The following is a 23696-nucleotide window of genomic DNA, read 5'->3' as shown; positions in this document are numbered from 1 at the left end:
TGCACCATTATTGTTAGTTATGTATTGCTTAAATTATCCACAAATAAAGCATTTTTTTTTCCATTCCAATTTAATCAGATGAAAGTAACAATTCAGAATACAGAGCCAGAAGAATCGTTAGGAATGATAACTGGCTCAGGAATAAGTAACTAACCAAGTAATAGTCAAGAAAAAAGCACATGGAGATTCTGAGTGATCTAATGAACCATCCCATACTCTGTTGGTTTAGTCTGATGTTGCATTTCATATTGGTAAGGCAACTTTATCTGACCAAAGGATTAATTTAATTTACCTATCTCTAATTTAGAGAGACTGGCAGTCATAAAAATAAACAAATGTGCTTTTCCCACCCAATTACGTTGCTGGAAGTTCTAAGAAATCCAGAATTTAGGAGTATAATCTTAGAGAAGAATTAGATGATCAGTCCTCTATTCACAAACAGCAGAGACCAAGAGTGAAAGAAAAATAAAGGTATATTGCTCCAGGCATTCTTTTTCTAATTGTAGGTTTTTGTTGTTTGGTTCAGTGAATTGGATCCCTTTTAACGGTTCACTGAGTTGTGACTACAATAGGAAATACAACACACAGAGGATGTTGTAGGATGTTCTGCAGTCACCTGATCTTTAACACAATTTTCATGCTATCCAATGGACAAATAGATCTTAAAATCTGTGTATTGGTGCAAAGGTTCCTGGTATTGATCACAGTAGTTGCACTACCATCTGCCAGTTCTGTGATTCTTACACGCTGTACGCAAAAAGAAGATATTTTTCCTATTGCTACAAAAATAAAATCATGAGTTGTTATCTGATAACAATTGTGCACTGAGTCAGTTAACTCTTCAAAGGTCAAAGAATATTGCAATTTGGTGCAATTCTTCCTAATTGGGTGACAGAGGAAATAACTACAGCCGGCATGGCTGTGTCTGAGCTGAATGAAGATTACTTTTCACCTGAGGTAGCTGAGGCATTTTGGATCTATAGAGGAAATGGAAAGAATTTTCTGAAACTGAGTTAATGCTCTGTTTGAAAATAAAAAACAAACAAACAAAAAAACCCAAACAAACATCTCAGAAAACTGCAATCACAGCAGAAAGGTTGACATTTAGAATAGCCAGTCTGGTTGTACTTAGATACGTACCACATTGGCTTCTTATTTCAACTGAATCTTAAATATTAATGTTTCTTTGGTAAAAATCCGCATTTTGTTCTGTTTATGAACTTAACAACATTGTTTCAAAATCCTGCCAGCAGTTCTTGCTAGCAGTCATGCAATCACATTTTTGCAACTCCTCTTTAATCTTCCTCAAGTTTTGTCCTTGGTGACTGTTTTTGTCCACTGAAGAACTTACCACTTAGAGTCTGAGTAGTCAAGTGGGTATTTAATGACATTAAAGAAATATTACCTGTTGATTTCACTAGGAAGAAAGAGCCATAAACTTCTAATGTAAATAAGACCAGAGACTGACGTTATCATCTGGCTACAAAGGCTGCCAGTATGTGTATTTGCCCACGTCTTAATGCAGCCACATATAATTCTCGATTTGCACTCATCTCAGCTGGATATGGGAGTGTTTCTGTGTCATAAATGTCTTTTAACTACTTAACAATAAGAAGTTGCTTCCTTGTAGCTGAGAAATCAGTCCTTATTTGTTACCTTCATAAACATATCACCACGGCTCCTCGAATTTGTTGATTACTCTATTTGGTCCATACACATGAGCTTGCTTTTCTGCCTTTCTTTATTCACAAGCCAAATTCAAAGGATTAATTGGTGCGGCACTGAGACACTGTAGTAACCTGTGGGGATTCTATGTGCGTAGAGAGTCCTAGCTTTTGGTGGGACATGATGATTGTTTTCCCTTTTACTGTAGAAAGTTTTATCATAAATCTGGTTGCTTTTGAAGGAAAAAAGAGAAAGATTTAGTCAAATGGTTGTGAGCTCTTGTTCAAGAGCAATTTCTTGAATACAGAAGATGAAACAGCAAGTGAGACCAAGGAAAAGACCAGAGATGTACAGAATATTAGCAGCAATAAGCTGATGCTTGGTGTTGCAAATCTCTTTCTGAGACATCTCAGACACAGGCTGCGGGTCTTACTGCCTTGTCTGAGATCTGAAAAAAACATACCAGCTCTAGCTGTGATATTCGGTTGGGGTTTGCTGGCTCTTGGTCTGGGGAAACGGCCTCAATCTGCACCAGGAGACGTTCAGATTAGATATTAGGAAAAAATTCTTCATGGAAAGGGTTGTCAGGTGTCAGAACAGGCTGCCCAGGGAAGTGGTGAGGTCACCAGCCCTGGAGTTGTTTAACAGGCATTTAGATGAGATTCTTAGGGATATGGTTTAGTGCTAGAATTAGGTTAGGTTATGGTTGGACTTGATGATCCTGAGAGTCTCTTCCAACCTAAATGATTTTATTATTCTATGATTCTAACATTACAGCAGAACACACTTCTGTTGGCTGATTAAGCCAGACTCTTACCAAGACAGAGGTCAGAAAGAGGCAACCAGATTGGAGAGTAACAAGAACCAACATTTTCTATTTCCATATAGTGTTGAGGATATGGCTGAGCTGGTGGGAGTGGTGTTATTGTCTGGCCTTTTCTTGCCGGCTGTGTTTTTCAGGATCAGGGCAATGAGAAAAGTCAGCAGCGGTGGAAATCAAAGTCCTAATTAGTGATGAACAGAGGAATGTGCATTTTTTACCCTCTCTCACTTCCATAGTTTTGATTCTCTCCAAAATGTGTTTCTGCAGGAGACTGAAAAGAAACAATCAGACAGAAATAGGTAGTGCCTTTATCATTTGGTCCTTCCGTGTGCCCAAACTTTGTACACCCTGGTGCAGATCTGCTCATTCCTAGTTCCACTCTGCCTTTGTTTATGGGGCGTGAACTCAACACAGTTCTTGGGGGGAGGGTCATCAGAGCCATCATTTCTCTTCTGTACCATCTTGCTAAGCATTTCTGTAGTGGCCTGAGCTAGAATTAAACTCCTGGACTAGATATAAGAAGCACTTCCACTTTAATGTCATCTTAGAGAAAAGTGATACAACACGCAGTTGACTACCTGTTTGCAAAAGTGGCCTTTTGACCCTGATTACAATTTCAATTGGTGTCACTTCACTCCCAGTAGCAGAGGTCACCCCATCCCTGCATTATCAATGCATGATAAAATCACCCAGTTTGCTCCCAAGCTGACAACCAACACCATCTTCTGTCAAAAGCACAAGCCTTTGTTTTCTCAGCTGTGATGTGCTTGGTTAGAAAAACTGCCTAAAGCTATTACACAGATTTTTTTTTTTTCTTTGTGTTGTGTCTGTAAAATAGTCACAGTATTTTCAAGGAAGTCAAGGGCTTTTGAAGTGGAAATGGTACATCCTGCCTAAATTTCCTGTACAGAAAGAATGAATTGACAGGAATGGGACATACAAGGCAGTTACACCATGTGATTGCATGAAATGACACATAATGAAGATGCCAAAACTTCATAAGCCCTTGGGAAGGAGAAACAAGCAGTATCGGTTTCACCAGTCTGATAAACATTTCTGTATTTGTGGGACTGTGTTATATTTTTCAAATGTAATGGTATCAAATGGTTTGCAAAGTGTTGGGTAATACCTGCTGTTTCTTGGAGGCAGCCCCACTCTGAAGGTGGGAAGTAGCTTGCTCCAAGGGCCTCTCTCTGAGCATTTTTGTAAATACCTTAACTCCCCAGTCATCTTCAAAGGCGTGAAGAAAATTTTCCTTCAGCTTTTAAGGAAAACAAACTAAATGGTTTCCATATTTTTCCTGGCTTGAATGCAGTCAGCATTTAGTTCTGCATTAGCAATGGGTGGGAGGTTTAGCATCTCATGACTTGGCAGAACCAGTGATCAAAATAGAGCAAAAAATTTTGGATGAATAGTTTGTTCACCGAAGAAGGCAGTTTTGGGTGACTGGAATAACTTGTGTGCCCCTGCTGAGTTAGGTAGATACTTTCAGATGGAATCTGAGTAATGGAAGGAGAGTGAGAAATTTTGTTTCACCATTTTTAAACTAAAGATTTCTTTCTTGTTTCTTGTTTTATTTTGAAAATTGTGCATATTTCATTTAAAAATGAGTCATCATCGCTAGAGGTGTTTAAAAGATGTATAGATAAGGCTCTTAGGGACTTGGTTTAGTGCCAGAGTTTGGTTACGGTTGGACTCGATGATCTTGAGGGTTTCTTCCAACCTAAATGATTCTATGATTCTAATGGAAGAGGAAGTAGATGTTTCTGGGGAAAAAAAAAAAAAAAAAAAAGAGTTGTTTTGTTAAAATAACTGGGAAAAGTGTGTTTCACATTTACCAAATATTGATATTTTTGCATTCATCCAACAAACAAGGTGTGGTGCATGGTTGCTCTACTTGCCTTCTCCTGAACACTTCATGAAGATTTCCTCACCAGACAATCAGCCTCATTAGTTTTAAACTTGGTGGAATCTAAAACACTCTCTAGTTTATGCCATATTGTCCAGTAGGCCAAAAAAAGTCCTGTTGACCTGACCATTTAAAATTGCATAGTGAAAAGGATAATTAACTGAAAATTGTTGCAACAACAGCAAAGTATAAAATGACTGAGGGTTTAGGATTGGGAAAGTAAATTACATTTTCTGATATGAACTTGTTTTAGAATGATGACATTTCATGAGGTGAAACACTCGGATTAAAAGAAAGATCCAGAATAAGAGTGAAACAAAAGGAAAAGGTTTTGCTTGTAATAGCAGTTGACAGTATGTTCTTCACTCAGAAACTTTTCTGCCTGGAAACTGTGATGAAACCAGGACTGATCCTTTCACCTTCAACTGTAGAAAGGTGATATGCAGAAAAAAAGCTATCAAATTCTTTATGAATTCAAGATTTGAAAAAAAAATCTAGTAAGTTTTATGATAACATAATTTTGTGTGTGAAATTTAATGCAACACCAATGTCTTGTACTGGAAGGCAGTTTTACATAACTTTTATTTCAGTTTTGATTTAAAATGCTACTTTGTTCCATTTCTAAATTTCCAATCTGAAAAGTTCTCTGAAACTTTTTCCTCCAAAAGATTAATTTACTGCATAGGAGAAATTAATTTTAAATTGTGACATCTCTCAGTAGGTCAAAATTTTACTTTTTAAAAAAAATCTTGCCTAGAATGCAGTATTATACAAAAGCAAACTTCTGAAGTTTCATGTTACAAGTCAAATATATTTTTTCATGAGATCTTCTCAACCAAAATAAGTGAATATGTTTTTTGTTGTTGTTGTTGTTGGTTGTTGTTGTTTGTTTTTGTTTCATTTTGTTTTGTTTTGTTTTTAACACAAGCTGAGTACCTTTCACTGCATATTGAACTTATTTTAAAAATGCAGAACTCTGAACGAGGATGGATATGTCTTTATTTTCATTCTACACCTGTTCAACAGAATCAGAGAGTTGTCTGGAGTCTCATGAGGCTGGTGCTGTAGCAGAAATAGAGCTCACATTTGGGTTGATTCACAGATGCCAACAAATGACAGCTGCTCAGATGCAGGACCCATGACCATGTTTTCCCCTGGCTTCTCTCCACAAAAACATGCTTCGTTTTGGTGGTGACACATAGTGATGTGTCAAAAGGCACCCAAAAGTTGTGAGAGAGTCGCAGCACTAAAACAAATACAGCTGGAAAAAATGGAAGGCGTAATTTTTGGAAGGCCTTCATGAGCAGTATAATCCTCCTTGAACTTTCATTTCCAGGAACTTCAGTGGGGTCACTGATGCTACAGAATGCTGTATAGAGCATAAACTGGACTTTTATTACATGTCCAAATAACCAAGTGGCAAAATTATGAAGGGAAAGGAATTGCTTTGTCACGTTTACTGTGCTCAACCTTGTCATACTTTGCTCTTGCTGCAGCCAGCTCTCACTCTGAAAAATTCCCCTCATTAGCTGGCCCTAAAACATTTGCAGAGCAATTGTATCATGTATATAATTTATGATTTTTTGGTGGGAGCATTAAATATCACCCCTCACCCACCCACCCCAAAGCATCAGAGAGGAAGCTCTGCAACATGCAGTAGAAAGTGGAGCAGCTATTTAAAGAAAGAAAAGGGCAAGTAAATCTTGATGTACTGAACATGATCACGCTGAACAAGGCAGAGTTTGCAAACATTCACTTCTAAGAGTACTGCAAAGCAAAGGGAGATGGTTTACTGTCAGCGTTACAGGCTTTTCAGAGAAAGTTTTACAACAAGTTTTTGAAAAAACACCAGTCACTACTTTTTCATTTTATACTTGGTAGCTTGGTAATGTTTATTCTGAACTTGTAGTGTTACTGCACATCTCACATCCTGTTGTGAAAATAAAATTATAGGAAAGGCGGCAAATGCTGAGATAACAGTCCCTATAATATAGGCTCATGTGGATAACTTCCTCTATTCTGCTCTGTTCAGTTTAGGGTTAAATCATAACACTAGCTAGTAGGGATAATATACAGGCTTTATCTAACCAGCACAGGCCCATATCAAGCAGATATATATACCCGAAGTAGCCAACCAAAACTCCAGTCTTGGCCAAAAATGAGAGATTGGCATTTTTAAGGTACAGGATATGGTATAGACACCTGCCTTCCACTTAGATGCATTTTGTCCTAAAAATGCTTTTTTCTTACCACTAATTTTTAAAAAACCCCACATGTACATAACATATTCTAAGTTAGGCGAGATGAAACCTCCTTCAAAAAAATCAGGATCTATACTGTCCTACATGTACACAGTAGTGACTATGGAACACAGGACATGGAACATGGATATGGTAGTTAACAAAGCTGAAGGTACAGTATTGTGATGTAAGCCTTTTAGTTGAGCAAACACACAAATTTTCATACAATACTATGACTTGGGAAAAAAAAAACCAAACTTAGCTGGCAACATTGTTTTTGAGTTTGGTGGAAGAACCTCCCAAAGCAATGGGAGTGCCTATGATATCACAAAGCGCCCAGTTGTGAGGACCCCAGTTCCTACAAGCATGTCACTCAGCAATATTTTTAACTGAAAATTAGATTTGAAAGGTTCCTTGTACAGTGCAAAGGAGAAATAAGCACCTAGGAACAAGATGTACACTAGAGGCTATGGAGTGGAGAGTTTCCTGTGGAGATAAGTGGCAAATGGCTGAGGAGCTCTTGGGAAAAGGCATTTCATTCACATGTGAGACACTACACTAAGAAGCTACAGTGTCTGGTAGGCAAGTTGTTATAGCACACACCTGGAATGTGCAGATCAAATTCACATCCTTTCTGTGCTCACTTTGCTGAAGAAATTGTTCAAGCACCAGGAAATACTCTGTGATAGGGCCCTCTCAATCCCTGCATATGCTTGGGGCACAGAAACAGAGAATTACTTTGTATTTCCCTGCTTAAGATCTGCATCTAGGAAATGGAGACTGTTCCCAGTCCCCAAGCCAATATATTTTTAAGTGATTTTGTACAAAATGCAACAACTTCAGGAGTGGTCGAGAGAGGTTCACTTCAGATCATTCTACAATCTGGCAGATATCATCATTTCCTAGTTGAGGGAAAACAGAGGTTAAAGTCAGCTAAAGCAGGCAGAGACTGTAAAATCCACTGAATCTTTGCATTGTGCATGCTTTAGGTACCAAAGTGCTGGTCTAAAATCTGAGCATGCACTTAAGGACTTCTTTGGAAACGTGTACCAGGTGAGGCCCTTCTAGGTTTGGTGTAATAGATCCACATCATTTTCCATGACTAGAGGTGTCTAGAAAAAAAGTCTCGTTTCAGAAAATTGCATGGGCCTTTCGGCTTTTAGCAGCATAATTCTGTACATACTGGGAATACACAGATAAAATTACAGAAAGTGATTTGAAAACAAAAAGATCAGCTTTCACTCATTGCATAATTTTTCTGTTTATCACTGGTTTTAATGTATTATTGGAACCAATTGCTTTCTGTTTTCTCATTTAAAGCTATGCCATGGTGTGGCAATGGCTAAACAATAAAACAAGCTAGGTACTTGCCAAGTATATTGTGATCCTCTGATTCCAGCCCAGCAGGCTACAGTTAATATAATCCAGCTGGCTCAGCAATTGTCTGGATGCCATTTATGGTAGCACTGTGTAAGTGGCAGGAAGGCTAACTCAGGGCTTCCTTCATTATTTTGCCCTCTCTGCCTTAAGCCCACTAGGACAGGATTTGCACAGTCAGAAATGCTGATTCTTGTGGCTTCAGCTCCCTGCATTGTGCTGTTTCTGGCAGCACGGCCCAGCTGTTTATGCATGTCTAATGTGTCTCCTAAGGGCGTTTGTAAAGGAAAACAAGTTGCCCCTTCAAGGAAGGTAGCAAACAATCTAAAGTCAGCTGTATTTTACAGAAATTACAGCGACTTGATTCCTACTGCGCCTCAGCCTGTGGCACAGAGTGTCTGGGACATTGTCAAGTTTTCACTGGGTTTCACAGCTCCTCAGTAAAGATGTAACTTGTAAAATATTTTTGTGGGGATGAGGGAAGTGCATACCTGCTGTGTATCTAATTGAAAGGCACAAATTCATAGTACCACCTTAGCCTGTTAAATCCTCCTCTTCCATCTCCGCCTATGCATCTTGTATGGTGGGCATTGCAACATGGAGCTGCACTATAGCCTCAGCTACTGCCATGATGCAAGCTGAGTAACAGTACTTGGCTTCTCTAAAACTTCCTGCTCAGAGTTCAGGATCTGCAGGATGGAGCTCTGAATCCTTTCTGCCAGGCTTTAAATGCCACTTCCTCTGCTCGTACTGTTTGCTGGACCACATATTGCAGTATATTCTGTTTGACACTAACAAAAGTTGTTTTACAGAGTCTGAAAAGAAATGCTATTCAAGCAGATGGTAAATAGGAACAAAAGCTACTGAAATAGGTGTGCTTCCCTTTGTTGTGAAATGATAGCCATGACCATAAGAGCAAGATCATTTTGAATAGTGTGTGCAAAGGGTAGGAGTGGAATTTTCCGAGTTGCAGATTTATTCTCCTAAACATTAGAATATTAGATGCACAATACATCCTTTGTGTTCTCTTTTCAGACCACTGTATGTTTTGACTGCATTGAAATGTTTGGCCTGCAGGGTATTCAGATTTTAAACACTTTTGATTGCAATTTTTCAGGGTTTAGATACAAACAATTTTGCTCATCTAGATTCAGTTGTATGATGGTGTCATTTGAGATGACCTTAGGTATCTCAAACATCTCCAGAGGACTGGTTAGTATGATACTGGAGATTTGTGCTCTGCTGGATTTGCAAAAGGAGGCTAGGTGCCTAATGTGACAGTACATGATTCCTTTATTTAGACAACTGAGTAAAACTACATGAGTCTATGCTGAGATAGTGGTTCTAAACTCCTCTTTACAGACATGAAGATGAAGAAGCACTACTAGGGTGTTATTCATCTCATCTCAAAGAAGACATCTAAAACAGTTCAGATGCATTGCATCCTAGAAATGCCTGTTTTTCATTCCTTGATTTTTATTTATCAAATGAGTTTAGGCAACTAGCTCACATGTATATTGTACACAATAGAAGTCAGATGATTTTAGTTCCATCCTGGATGAAACACCTGCTAAACAAAAGACAAAAGAGACAACCTGCTGTTGCCTAATCATAAGATCTTCACTTAAAAACTGCAGGACTAGAAAGAAAGGCAGAGACCAAACAAAGCTATAGAGGACAATGTACCTTTGATATACTTAGTGTGTAGCTCATTAATTGGCTACGGTTTGGCCCACTGAGTGGGTAATATGGTGAAAACCTTGTGATATTTTAGTGCTGTAACACATGTGAATGTACTGTGGACCAATGAGTTCAAATCAGAATAGACTTTCACTAGAAGAGAGGAATCCAGTATTTGGGTATTTGTAGTAAATAATATTTATAAAGATTTACTTTTCTTATAGAGTTTTTGGATAAAGGCCAAGTAACTAAGATCGAATATTTAAGAAGATATATATTAGTAAAGTCATAACAATCAATACGATATAGTACCCTGAGCTTACTTTGAGGTTATGCATACCAAACATAACTGATTAATTAATATTGTAATTGATTCATAAAAGATGAAAAAAGTGATAACTATAAACTTTCTAGAGTTGTTTTTCAATAATAATTGTATCACGTCCTGTATTCATATTCTTTCTGATAAGCTGCGACTGTGACTGTAAGAGCACTTGTATTTTTTAAACTAATCCTGATTATTTATCCTAAAGGCAGTAGCTCATGTTTTGTGTGTTTTTTGTGAACACACATTTCCATTAATAGATGGATTATTTATCTGTCATAAGCCAATAAACTAACAAACCAAAACACAAAACCAAGAAAAACTCCACCTCATTGAACAACTGGAACTCATACTGTGAATAAATATTTTTATTTTTCATGGCAATATCTTCAGCTTATGAAGAAGTTTAACATAAAACATGCTGTGTCCTATTTCTTTCTAGGTCTCCTACGTAAAAGCTATCGACATCTGGATGGCCGTGTGCCTTCTCTTTGTCTTTGCGGCATTACTGGAATATGCAGCAGTCAACTTTGTTTCACGGCAGCACAAGGAGTTTCTGAGGCTCCGAAGAAGACAAAGAAGACAAAACAAGGTACAGCTGCTCTTTACTTGGGGTTGCTGGTCTGCCTTGACTGTACACTGGTATGCAGCTTGATTTCTGACCTCATCTCTTCTTGCCCTTGCAGGAGAGTCTTATTCTACAGTTTCCTTTTGAGTTTTTTTACTCCTTTATAAAGAGCTGAAAACTGGCTGCTGAGTTTATTTGCAGTTCATGATACTATTGATAAATGTCAATAGATTGGTCACAGATTCCAATTATATTATTCTCTTACAGTTTCTAAGGCAGTTGTACTTTTATTTGTGAAATTAGATTTTCTTCTAGTCCCTAAATATTACGCTATTATGTGGCACTCACCGGCACATAAAGAACAGTTGAAAGCAATAGATCAAACGCCAATATTGTTTACTTGACAACGTCCAGGTGTACATCAGCACATGCTTGAGACCTGTCTTTTCTAGTTCTACCAGAGCTAGTCGTGCTAAAAAGTGAGACTGCTTAGTGGAGCCCACTGCAGAGTGACCAGCAGTTCTGCTCTCACTTCTAAACCACCAGTGACTGGTGTCTTTCCCAGCTGAATCCAGGAAACATGGTCGCTTTGAAAAAGAGAAAGATGAAGACAATTTCCTCTCTACCTTCTACTATTTCACAGATTTGCACTGATACTAACTTCAAATTTTTAGCAAAGGTACTCTTTGTGAGTATCATTATCATGTTATTTTATACCAGTGACTGAAATGTAGGAGAGAGTCTTGTTTTTAATCTAGATGTCAGTTTAGAAATATTTTTATAACAAATATAATTTTTTATAAATAACAAATAATAAATATTTCTATAGAAATATATTTATTTTATTATTTCTAATATTCCCTGATTTTTAAGTTGGTAAATGGAAAGACAACAATATATATTAAATTGAATTTTAGTCCAGTTATTATCACTGTCAAAACCATAGGATGTTGCATTGTTTGTTTATCTATTTCACTGGTTTTCAGTATCAGTAGGAACACTTAGGTTCATGCTCTACATATGCATTTGCTAGGTGAAGTAAATATTTGCTTGAGTTGCATGAGTGCTTCAAGCCACAAATAATAGTTTCCTTTACAAGAGGGATGACAACAATGGCACAAGGCATTTGTGTTTTGACAGGTCTGTCTAACAAACATTTTGTAGCTAATAATTTTTGAGGGATTCTCTGGGAAACAATCCAGTGCTGTTCTCTGTTTCAATATTATTGTCAGGTGAATTGAGATTCCCGTTAAGATTAGATTACAGGAGTGAGCAGAATGCTTGCCCATCTGCAGGCACACATGCGAGATGCACTGCCACTAGAACCCTTTCCTTTCAAAAAGAGCACGGCAGCAGCAAAAGCTGCTGTATGATGGGGTCTGTAGTTCCAGTTTCAGATATGATGTCTTCTTTACAGATGCACAAGTAGGTAAGCAGTCATCAGTGTTGAGTAACAGTACCCAGTGGCATCACTCTAAAATTATGAGGTTTTGTTCTACGATAGTGGTTATTCATCTTCTGTGTGAATAGTTATCCTGGTAACTATTAAAAGAAAGTTATTCAAAACCAAATCACCAGAAGACCTGTGTTTATCTTAAGTCAGTCGGTACATGGATTCTTTGCAAAATGGGTAATGTCTTAACTGAATACAAGGAAATCTGCTGGAGACAGACACCTCTTCATTTGCAAAGGTTTGCTTTCTCTTTTCATATGAATCTGACTGGACAAATTTTAAAATAGTGAATAAAGTTGCTAAGGCTGTCTCTCTAGGAGGTGTTTTCTGCATCTCTTTCTTCCGTGTCTCACGATTTTCTCAGTTTATTTTGCCTTGAAAGTGACTCACGTTGTTTTGCATGATAGTCTTCTCTAACTGAGCCATTCTTCTCTTTGCGTGTTGTGTACGTGTGTCATTGTGTTACCACTGTGTTGTTCTCATTCTTGCTGCTGCTGTCTATGCTGACACTCTGGGGACAGGCACAGACTATGACTGTTGGGAATCAGAGCGTCGAGTCCGTGCGGCGCATGAATGGCTTGCGGAGCAAAGAGTCATCACCTTACGGGACAGTGAATCAGATCGGCAATTCAAGTTCGAGGGTAAAACTCTAGTGAGAAAGAGAAAGCAAGAGAGAGTTTTAGTGTGTGCAGTGATGTCATAAATCAGCAAAATGGATGTATTTGATGGCATCACTAGTAGTCTCTTGCATTCTCTTTGCTAAATGACTCCACAAAATACACAATACTGTCCCCAGCATGAACAGCAGTTCCATGTTGTACATTCTTGTGGCCCATCCTTATTCCTTCTTTTTTACCATGGTTGGCTCATACCACCACCACTCCAAAACCCCCAAGGAAAGTGCATGTATATATTGCAGCCTTGTCCTGCATAAATATAGGGTGAGTGGGGGGGGACAGGAGCATAGAAGATGCCTTGAGATGGAACATAAGCATTCAGATGAGCCCATTCCAACAGAACTTGATATGTATAATGCAATGCATCTGTGTTGGTATGATATTTATTCCTGAACCGTCAACCTGCAGTGTTCCTCCTTGTGATGTCCTGAGCCCTGCTTAGTGGAGTATGAATATCTATGAATGAGAAAAAATTATTCATTGATTTCTTTTTATTTGCTTGGAGAAGAGCCATGGGGCTGAAATCTTTTACACAGCGTAACATGTAGCAGATCTGAAGCAATATGCTAACAGCTGATAGATCCAGATTATGGGTGAGTTGTGGAGGTAATAAAATCAGTGATGGAGAAAGAAATGAGCTTAGTGTGCAGCTCACTGCTTGGTACTGGTGGCTGAGAAATGAAATGTATTCATTTTAATAAAATGGAACCAGGATTTAAGTCTTTCAGGACCTGATTTCCCAGAACAAAAACATTGCCTGAGCAGTTTTTGAGCTGTAATTGGCTTCTGACTTAGACCAAGGTCTGTAAAATTATGTGATTATAAGATGCAGATGATTTCAGTGGATTTTGTAAACCATAAAGAGAATGATTATCTTTCAAAATCAAAGCAAAGTTACACAGCAAAATTAGGATAGAGGGTTTGCAATGCAATAAATGATTCACTTTCACAACTACAATATCAAATAGTAGAAGATACCCTTCATTTCTGGATAATTTCTAACTGTAGAAAGGATCATACTTACTCATATACAAAACTGAACATAAAAAGAAAAAAATCTGGGTCTCTCTAGAAGATGTGACCCATACTGCTATGCTGCCACTGGGAAGTTGATGTCATACAACTACAAAATCAGTCCAAGTAAGTACTCAGTGTTGCATGTCTTAGCAGTCACCAAGTGCTAGTGGTCCAGCTAAGGTTCATGTAAGGACCAGTTTTCCTCTCTCTAAGGAAAGCTTGCAGAAACTTGTCTTCTACTTGTTAATATTGTGTATTACATATACAACCAGGGCAGTACACAGAAGGGCCCTGTTACTGCAATACTTTTGCTGCAAAACCCTAAGAGCTGGAGCTGCACTGAAGTTGATTTCCCCTAGAGAACTGCCAGCACAGAAGTGACATGCTCTTGAGAGGTGAATGGAAGAGACATATCAAAACAAAGGTTTCTGAAGTAATGCTACCTGCAGCTCAGCACTTTTCTGCTCAAAAGAAGGATGTTTATGTGCAGAGGGAAAGATAGCAACATAACCTGTGGTGCCACAAGAAGCCTCACAAGCAGGGAGTTTTAACTTGCTCACTGAATCAAGGGTTTATGATGAATGCGAATCTAAAAGTCACAGGCAAGTGACTGGGACACAATCAAGATGAGACAGCATAAAAGAGGAGTGATTTAATATCTATACTGCATCATTCAGTGCAGAGAAAAAATAGGCATTTGTAATAAAAGTAGGCATCAAATCATGCCTGACCAGGATTCCTGGATTTAATATTGTCGAGGGTTTAGATTGCGGGGTGACAATCAAACCCTGGCAGGTGTATTGTTAACCTCCTCTCCCCCCACTTCCCCCTCTTGCCCCTCCCTCTCCCCCCTTCCCACTCAGGACAGGCGATCAGAAGGGAAAGAAGACAGAGAGAAGAAAGTTGGAAAAATTAAAGATGTTTTACTAATGCTTCTAATAAGAATAGAGAAAATAATACAAAATATACAAAACCAATCTTGAAAGTCTCAGCAACTGCAGAGCCAGCACCCAAAGTCCTGGATTAGACTCTGTAGCCAATCTGGAGCTGGATTCAGTCTCTCACTAGGCCTCAGTTCGCAGGGACAACCAGCAAGGGCCTCTCCTAATGTCGGCCATAAGCAGAAGGGAAAAGGAAAAAGGGCAAAGGGCCGAGATCCTCGTGATCTCCCACTTTTATATGAAGTATTCACATGAATGGAATGTTATACACAGTTGGTCAATTTCTTGGTCACTGGTTTCTCGTTGTCCCTCTCGCGAGATGTCCATCCATGCTTATCAATAAGTTTGCATTCCATTACTATGTTTACCAAAACATGTATCTGGTTCTCCAGGAAAATGTAGCTAATATGAAGGCTTTAGCTGACAGGCAAATTCACTAAAAGAGAAACTTGTTTTTTAACAAAACCAGGACAAATATCTAGGTCTACAAAACAGTAAAATACTATTCTTCATTTTGTAAGTCTGTATCTCTGTCACTGTTTTCATTATTGCTTCTGCTGGGCCTTGATCTTCTTAGTGCTGCAGCCCCTCAGAGCATTGCATGAAAGCACAAGACTCCTTAAGAAACCATCAGATCTCTTAAGCCAAAGGTCAGACTAGTAAATGTTTCTCTAGGAAAGTCTGGGTTGTATTGCTGGTGGTCCAGAAATTGTATTTACAGCTAAACCATTGACTTGTCATTGCATTAGAACACATTGCACTGTAAGGGTCTGTTGCCATTCCATACAGAATAAACCCCCATATGCTCAGGTAATCAGTGCTTCAACTCATCTGCCCTCCCCATGCAGTTTCTGTTGGAGAAAGCATTCAACACTTGTCCTGAAGATGTGTGTAGACTACCTGATCACAGTGAAATACACTGAGGAGTAGCAATACTTTGTTGCTGAGGGAAATAGTTGCCTATTTCTTATATATCATGATACTAGTTTTTGCATAGACACCAGGCTGCAGAAGACATTAGTCTGATAGTACCGAGGATGTAGTACAGTTTCACTATATTAAAACACAAATTTCCATAGTGCCAGGTCACCTGAACGAGATTTTTTTTTTTTTTTGCATATGGTCTGTAATAATAAAAAAAGATTTGCTTATTTTTCAAAATGATGGGTTTCCAGTGAAGCAGAACTCTGTTTACACAGGTTCAATCATCCCTTTTTGAAAACAGTAATTATTATGTTATACGATCGGTAGTCAAAATGAGTCACTGTACACTAGTATTCATACCATCATATCAGAGATGACTTCCTAAATTATATATGTGATGGTTACCACTGTGACCAAGAATAGGGCTTCAGTTTGGGACCGTTAGTGTTAAAAGCAATACTTTAGAGCTTGAATGAAAAAACGTGCAGCTGGAGGCTGTGACAGACTTTAATCCCATGTGCAGGGAACACAGAGCAATACAAATAACAGTGCTGCAGCCAAGGGGGTTCACATGCATGCAGATTAGCAAAGGGAGGCACAAATGGTGTTTTCAAATGAAAGACCTGGGTCTGAGACTAAGTGATTACAGCAGCAAAGGAGAACTCCACTAAGCAAAGACGGCAGTACACAGTCAAGTGGTTCAGAGAACTGCTGGTCTCTGGATGGAGCTGCCAGTGGTGAGACGGGTACCCCAAGTGCCCAAACAAAATCACTGTCACTGTTGAGATAATACAACATTTCCATCTTTAAAAAGGAGAAGAGGTATGCGTTGAGTAACAGCAATTTTCAAAGACTGTGTCTGCCATTTTAATCACGTTGAAATTCCTCCATCAGACCCCCCAGACAATTTTCTGGACTTGCCCATTGAAAAAAAAAAAATGAGTTCAGCCTGACATTTCCTTTAAAACACTTACTACTACTGTTCTCGGTGGAAATACTTGCCCTCTAGCCTCTGTGGACACCGCACTTGGCGGGATGACGTGCACAGTTTGCATTACATAAGGTGCCGCATCATGTGAATAATGGAAGTGCTCAAGGAAAGCCCTTTTTGCTGAACTATTTTTAATACTCACCGAGTAAGCTCAAGCACACGAGTTTCATTGTGAAAAATAGGAAGCCAAGTCTGAATGGCTTTCTCTCTCACACACATCTTGCTTGCTTAATGGATTAAAAAGAGCTATCTGCTGTAAATAAACACCCTCAAGATATTGTGGTTACTTCTATTTCTCCAGGGCAATTGCATTAGCACTTTAATGTAACTGCATAGAAAAAAATCCAGTAGAAGATAAATATACCAAAGCGATTATTTAACTTGAAGTTATAGTCCTGTATAAAATGGCATAGAACCAGTTAAACATAATACATTTCAACATGTTGCCATGTCACCTTGTGACTTCGTCTGAATGTCCTTGTCTATCTTTTTTGTTGTGAACATGAATAGGCTAGCAATGGCCGAAGTTAACATCAGTCAAAGTATCTTTATTGTTTATTAAATGGACTTACTACAGTGAGTGCAAACATTTAAACAGATGCATAATTTCAAACAGGAAAAACATCTTGACATAAATCCTTAGTCTAGCTCTAGGTGCAAGTCTAAAGAGAGACAGGAGTCCCCAGAGAAAGAGTAACCTGTAGGAAAATCAGCTTTTCAGCCATGGGGTTGGTATCCAAGCAATGGATCAAAAATCTAGTAAGAGCGGTCTGTCCAGGCAGACAGACCAAGCTTACTGGAAATGCAGATTTTCCAGTGGAAAGCAAACGCAGACAAAGAAACAATGGAAGAGAGAAACTGTTTTTTATAAGGCACTGTTTACAAACATTGTGAAAAGTGAAATGGAAGCTTTTCCTTCCGTTTCTGGAGGAGTGAAAGTAAAAAAACTCAAAGCAAGCTGTGTTTAATGTGTTTTACAGGCTCAGACACAGTAAGATGATGGACTATATGGGGTAGACTTTTCACCCCGAACCATGAAACAGAAAAGAAAAAAGTTAAATTTAAAGGGAGAGAATTCTGAAAGCTAAATAAAAATTTGGGTTCATTAAACATTTTGTAATCCAAGGCAGACTAATTTATGGAACACGTAGTACCCATTTCTGAAAAGTACCTCCAAACATCAAGTCACAAATATCTAGGTATCAATTAGATGGTAGAGTACACATGTACAAGTTCACAAGCTGAAGTAATGGAATCCAGGTACGAGAGCAGAAGCAAAGCCAGGAGAACAAATTCAGGAGAAAAAAAATTACAAATTCTGGAAAGCAAAAAGCCCAAACCAAACAAACACAAAAAACCCCATAAACAAACCACTACAAAAACTGAGGACAGGGAAAAAATGCCTAGCCCAGAGGTAATGGAAACCAGAGAACTGGAGAACTAATGGGGAGCTGGTAAGGCTGCAGAATAGTGAATCATTATATCTACTGAAATTATCAGAGCAGCACACCACAGAGTACTCTGTGGGAGCAGGGGACAGATAATCAAACTGTAGGGACCAGGCATGACACGAAAGCATCAAGTAGGACATAACAGAATACAATGACTCATTCTGGCCAGCTTGCAAATAGTTTAGCAAATTACTCCTTAATGTTAAATAAAATACCAACAGGATATAAGCATCATAAAACTAAGTTTAAAAGGGCAACAGAACATTAATATTCCAAAATCTAAGAAGTGAGATGACAAAATGACTCTCTGCTGCACCACCTGTGACAGGTAGGACTGGAAAAGCCAGGGTCTTTTGTTTGCTCTGTAGTGCTACTTTGCTTTAGAAACTGAGTCCTCTCTTGTACCTACCCAGCATGCAGTGGCTGAAAGGACCAGCTCTGAACTGACAAGCCTTGGGGACTGAAGTTTGCACTTCACTCAAGTGAGTGGTAGTTACTCATGAACAGCAGGAAACACGCCAGAAATGAACTCTGCAGTTTTCCAGCTCATGAAAGGTACTCTCCAACTGGGTGCAAATGTCTCATTTTTTATTATACCTAGGGGAGAGTGCAAACTGAAAATAGGACAGAGGAAACTAGAAAGAGACAGGAAACAGTATTCTTATTTTTAATGCTTTAAAGAAACAAGAAGCAGCTTTTCAAGAACCATCTGCCACAGGTGCAAGCTTTTGTTTCCCAGATTATTTTAGGAAATGGTGATTCTTTCACTGGACATGTTCTGGCCCACCTCATTTCATGGAAGAGAAAAAAATGGTGAAAAAAAAATCAAATAGGTATTTCATGATAAAAAGAAAAAAAAACAACGAAGAAAGGGGACTTCAGGAGGAGCATGTTTAACCTAGAGTGCACCTACCCAAGACTCCAGAAAGAGAGTGAAAAGCCATTGCAGTCTCAAGATTTAGGCTTAGGCTGCACGAGGGGGCAGGGAAACAACTTTGCCCCAAAGTTGGGTCCTTTGTTCTTTATCTTTATCTTTGTTCTTTATTCTTTAGCTTATCTTTAGTCTTAACCTGGCCGGAGTTAGGACCCAATAAGGTCCTGGATTCAGGGTTTCTCACTGCAGTGATGGTCAGGTCCTCTTTCCAATGAGGGAAGGTGAAAACACCTGGAAGGAGAACAGTTTCCAGTGCCACATAGCCACAGGGTCTGTCATGACAATTCATATCAGTTCTGAGTTCTGTCCCAGGCTTCATTTCCAACAGCAGGGTATTTCAGCATGAATAAATATAAATTAGTATTTCTACAAGAGAATGAAAGGGTCATGCAGTTAGAGCCAACATAATGCAGGCTGAGAATACCAGCACTGCTGTATCTGTGTATTTCTACCCTGATTTGCAACTGTGCTTGCCCTGTGCATCTCCAGAGCATAGTACACCAGTTGTATCAAATTACGTGGTAAATTGGTGAGATGGGCAAGTGTTCAGTAGGATCCATGAAATGCATATTTACATCTGACCCAATTAATCCTGTTCTCCACAAGGGATAGAAGCTGCTATTTGAATGTAATTAATTGTGAAGCGTTCTGTAACGATGTTGTCCAAATGACATTGTGCAAAACCAAATTGTATTAACTAGACTGTTGAAACCTCATGCTCTCTCAAGGTCTCAAAAACTTCATGGGTTCCAGTAAAATCCAATTTTTATAGTACTTTTAAAAAATAATTGCTGAAGCCCTTTGATTCTCTATTTTTTTTTTTTTCCAGGGGGAAAGCTATATTGTTTAGTCATTCCTGTTCTAATTAACAGCCATTGCTTATGGTGAACTCATCAGTCTGAGCCTGATTCTGACAGATTTAGTTTGATTTAATGATCAGATATGTTTATTTCACTTGATCCACTGTTAGAGCAAGATGCTATTTACTTTATTTGTTTGCTTGTTTGTTTGGTAGTAATACTAATTTATGTCACACAAAATAAGCAGCTGGCCAACTGAGAGTAAATGGTTAGATGGGGAAGGAGATTTTCTTTGCTACAACATTAGGAGGGGTCTAGGCAAAGTTACACTGGCAGGAATAAACACACCTTGAAACTCCACATGTTCTGAGTGCTTGTTCCTGAGTCTTTCCAGAGTCCTCACAAAGTCCCATTTCAAGTTGTGAGCATTTGAAAACTCATTGCCAAGCCCAGCCACAGGTCACTAGAAATTTACCCACTTCTGCTCCTGCAACAGGACTCTCTATGGCATCTCAGAGCTGGCACAGCCCTGGCTATTCCCACACAATCCTTCTTTACTACAGTAGGATCAATGTCAAGAAGGACTTCTTATTGGAAAGCTGTTTTCCAGTGACTGGTTGAATGTATCTCACATACTGAGTGTGACAGAGTGTTTTTGGCTCTTGGGTTAGCAGATTGGAAAGATCAGAAAATGCTGCTGTGTTTGCTTAAACATGTGGATTAATGAGAATTTCAGAATCCTATGGGTGAATTTCTGCATCAAGCCTGTAACTTCTCTTTGAGTGATAGCATAACCCTTTGAGTCATTTCTCTTCTAACTTGTGTATGTAATTTCTCACACTGATGCTGTGTATGCATTGGTACACAAATGTATATAATCTGCTTGCATAATCACAAATTATTTTACCAATGTGCCAAGGTTTTAATATCTGTATGATATCATGACAAGACTCATAGGAGACATGATGCCTTTGTTTTCATCCTTTACCTCACTCTCTTCAAGTGGTATTCCATGCAGTTTTCTGAGATAACTCTTTTTGCTAGTCATCTGGAAGTGACTCATTCATTTTTCTGTTAAGCTTTCCTCAACCTGCTTCTGGTAGAGAGTTGCCTTCTGTAATCTTCAACTGTCAAAAGAATAACTAATTAAGAACTGAGATCACAAGCCCTGTTCATTATCTGAATTGCACAAATATGAGATCTTGCATGCCATTTTAGAAAAGCAAGTTGTGCTTTTCCTCTTCAGGTTTTGAAGTCTTGCAGGTACCTGCAAGAAGCAGCCCTGATACTAGCATAAACTTTCTGAGAAATTAATCTATCTGTTGCCTGTTAACTTATGCTAGGTTTCCCTTTCACTGCCATGGAGGGGTCACTTTTCTAACACAGTCTGTCTCTGTTGTCAAGTTGACAGGAATGAGCTGTGCAACAGATATTTCTGAAAAAAAATAATAATAAAAAAAGTTTTACCACATTCATGGTCTTAAGGTTTTGCAAATCAGAGTGTAGAACCAGACACTAAATCTCCTCATTTGCTCTATCTGCAGAATTTTGGTCTTGTAGGCTTTTTTCTGTGCTGACCATGGCAGACAAGGCAAGTTACAATAAGTCTAATTGACTGTGATACCACTACAGGCTGGTGAAATAAAGTGAACTTGTGCATCACAGGATGGTCTTTTACAGTCTTTGGTATCTTCTGTCTGAAAGAAGTATTTCAATGTCCTAACACACTTTTTTTTCACCATTACATACTTGGATGAATTAAGATGTGTTTGTCTGATGCCGGGTGTTTCATTGCATGTGCAGCATGAGTGCTTATTCTGCATAAGTACTCTGTCCTAACTTTGAAAGGTTGGTGACCCAGCCAATATACAGGAATTCCCATGTGAAACTTGAGGGATATTTTTGTGTTTGCAGATATTTACACCAATAAGCAAATACTCAAGTCTTCTTAAAATCACTTTGTGCTCTCACTCAGTAATTTTCCAGGCCTTCCAACAGACTATATAGGTATTTCCTATAATCTTTGAGTGCCTCTTGCAGAAGGCACCTTTGTTGCAAGTTTTGAAAGTTCTTGCACCATCCTTTACAGAGGACCAGTGGTAAATTATGTAGATATTCAACTGCAGTTTCCTTATTAGGCCATAATGTCATCTAATCTTTCATCAGATAAGTCTCTCATATATTTGTGCATGTATGTGTGTGTGTGTGTCTTGCATGAAAAAACAGAGAAGGCATAACATGTTTTAGATATTATTCTCTTCATGTTAGCTTTTCACTGTGTTTCCCACATAGGTCACTGTATTTCTTTTGTGCCTGTCTACCTAGTAATTGCCAGTTTCCCCCAGGCTCTCAGATACTGACATGTCCTGTCATGGCTGGTCTTCATCTTTTCTGGATTTAGTAATTCTAGCTCTGTCTCTGAGCCTCTTATGTTTGGGTATCATGCTTCTCACTCCAGGTAGCTTCACCAATATTTCCAGTAATTATTTCCCTAGGAAAACTAAAGAGGATTAGTTGTTTCTTGATTTATCTGCTACCTTCAAAATTATTGTTGTATATAGCTTTTAAATTACTTTTTAACCTTTCCCTACCACGCATGAGCTTAGTTGTTTTCCTTATCCGGGTTGCAAATCTGGGTTTTGGCTTTTCAGCCTAGTCAATGTGTTCTTCATGTAACATTCATTTTCAGCTTAACCTTCCTACCTAGCAATAGCCAGATTTCTGAATTGGCTCCCTAGAATTGGATTCGTATTAGTTTTATGAAAGAGGAGAGAGTGGAAATAACAGACTTTTTTTATAGAGTTTAAAAAATGGTTGTAAACAATTGTTTTAGTAATTCGTACAGAAGGGTATAATATAGGATTTAGATTCTTTTTTCTGGTTTTACATCTTAGGCATAATGAACTTGTCACCTGCTAAAGTTTAACATGATGCCTTGTAGTCAGAAGACAAAGGGACTTGGTAGGAATGCTGCTTCTGATCATTATCCAAACGGGGCAGCTGCTTGGCAACCTGCTGCCTCTCTTTGCTGTGGAAGGCTCCATCTAGACAAAGTTCTCTTTATGGCTAGGGCAGTCAGGTCAATGTGATGATTTATGAATTATTAAAACGCTTTTCTTAAACTTGCTGTGAGTTGTTCATATTGACTTTTCAGTACTTGTGAGCCTAAGAGTACATATGGCCACTGGAGCTGCCAGGAGAGTACACTGAGAGGGAAATGGGTGGTGGAAGCAGGGGGAGATCCTGTGTGAGGTTAATCAAGAAACAGAAATAAGCAAAGCTATGTATTAGATGAAAATTAAGAGCATAATGTGTGATTTTGCAAATCATAATGCATAGCTGCAGTGTTCCATCGGTATTTGTCATGAACAAAGTGATACTGAATTTAGTGACCATGCCTGCAAGGAGAGCAGGGTTGAAAGAGAAAGGAGGAGAACTAGTCATGCTACTTTTCTTTCCTGATCTGAGGTATCTCTGTTTGGACAATTGCATGTACAAAAGCAGGGAAAAATTTAACATATTGAAAGACTTAACATAAGTCAACTTCATCCTGCCATTTCAGATTTCTCAGGTGGTGTTTGTAAGTCCTCAGTTCATGCAAGCAAGGAAACAAAATCAATGGAAGAAAGGAAGATTATTTGCTCCTAAAATTGAAAAAAATAGTATCATGAAGATCTAAGTCAGTGTTGCGGTTCCAAATCTTCACTTTTCACGTCAACTTCAGCTCCTACATAAAAGCAACTGATTAACTGGCTGTTGCAGTTCTTCTTTCAAATGCTTTTGAGAACTGCTCTTTTGTGTTTTATTTTGGAGATGTCCTAGATTTGTCTGTCATTAACTTTGGTGGAGTCAGTTCTGTATTTTCTGTAACTGGGTGTGTCTTTTATTATTCTGCTCTTATTGTTACATGTGTTGGATGTT

At 38.6% G+C, this 23696-nt stretch overlaps 1 protein-coding gene across 4 annotated transcripts in view; it reads left to right on the top strand.

The window, feature by feature from the left end:
- The window catches only part of GLRA2 (glycine receptor alpha 2), a 127316-nt gene that overhangs the window by 86895 nt on the left and 16725 nt on the right, over positions 1-23696 (top strand). For 3 of the 4 annotated variants that reach the window (XM_071812830.1, XM_071812831.1, XM_071812829.1), the window contains 2 exons: positions 10462-10611; positions 12562-12681. In XM_071812830.1, the coding sequence (XP_071668931.1) occupies positions 10462-10611; positions 12562-12681 (270 nt within the window). The remainder of the gene's footprint in view (positions 1-10461; positions 10612-12561; positions 12682-23696) is intronic. The other variant, XM_065843497.2, reaches the window with a different exon arrangement.

This window comes from Patagioenas fasciata, chromosome 1, assembly GCF_037038585.1.
Source record: "Patagioenas fasciata isolate bPatFas1 chromosome 1, bPatFas1.hap1, whole genome shotgun sequence".
In the NCBI taxonomy this organism is placed as follows: Eukaryota; Metazoa; Chordata; class Aves; order Columbiformes; family Columbidae; genus Patagioenas; species Patagioenas fasciata.
The sequence above is the reverse complement of the archived record's forward strand: the minus strand, read 5'-3'. Positions and strand labels throughout refer to the sequence as shown.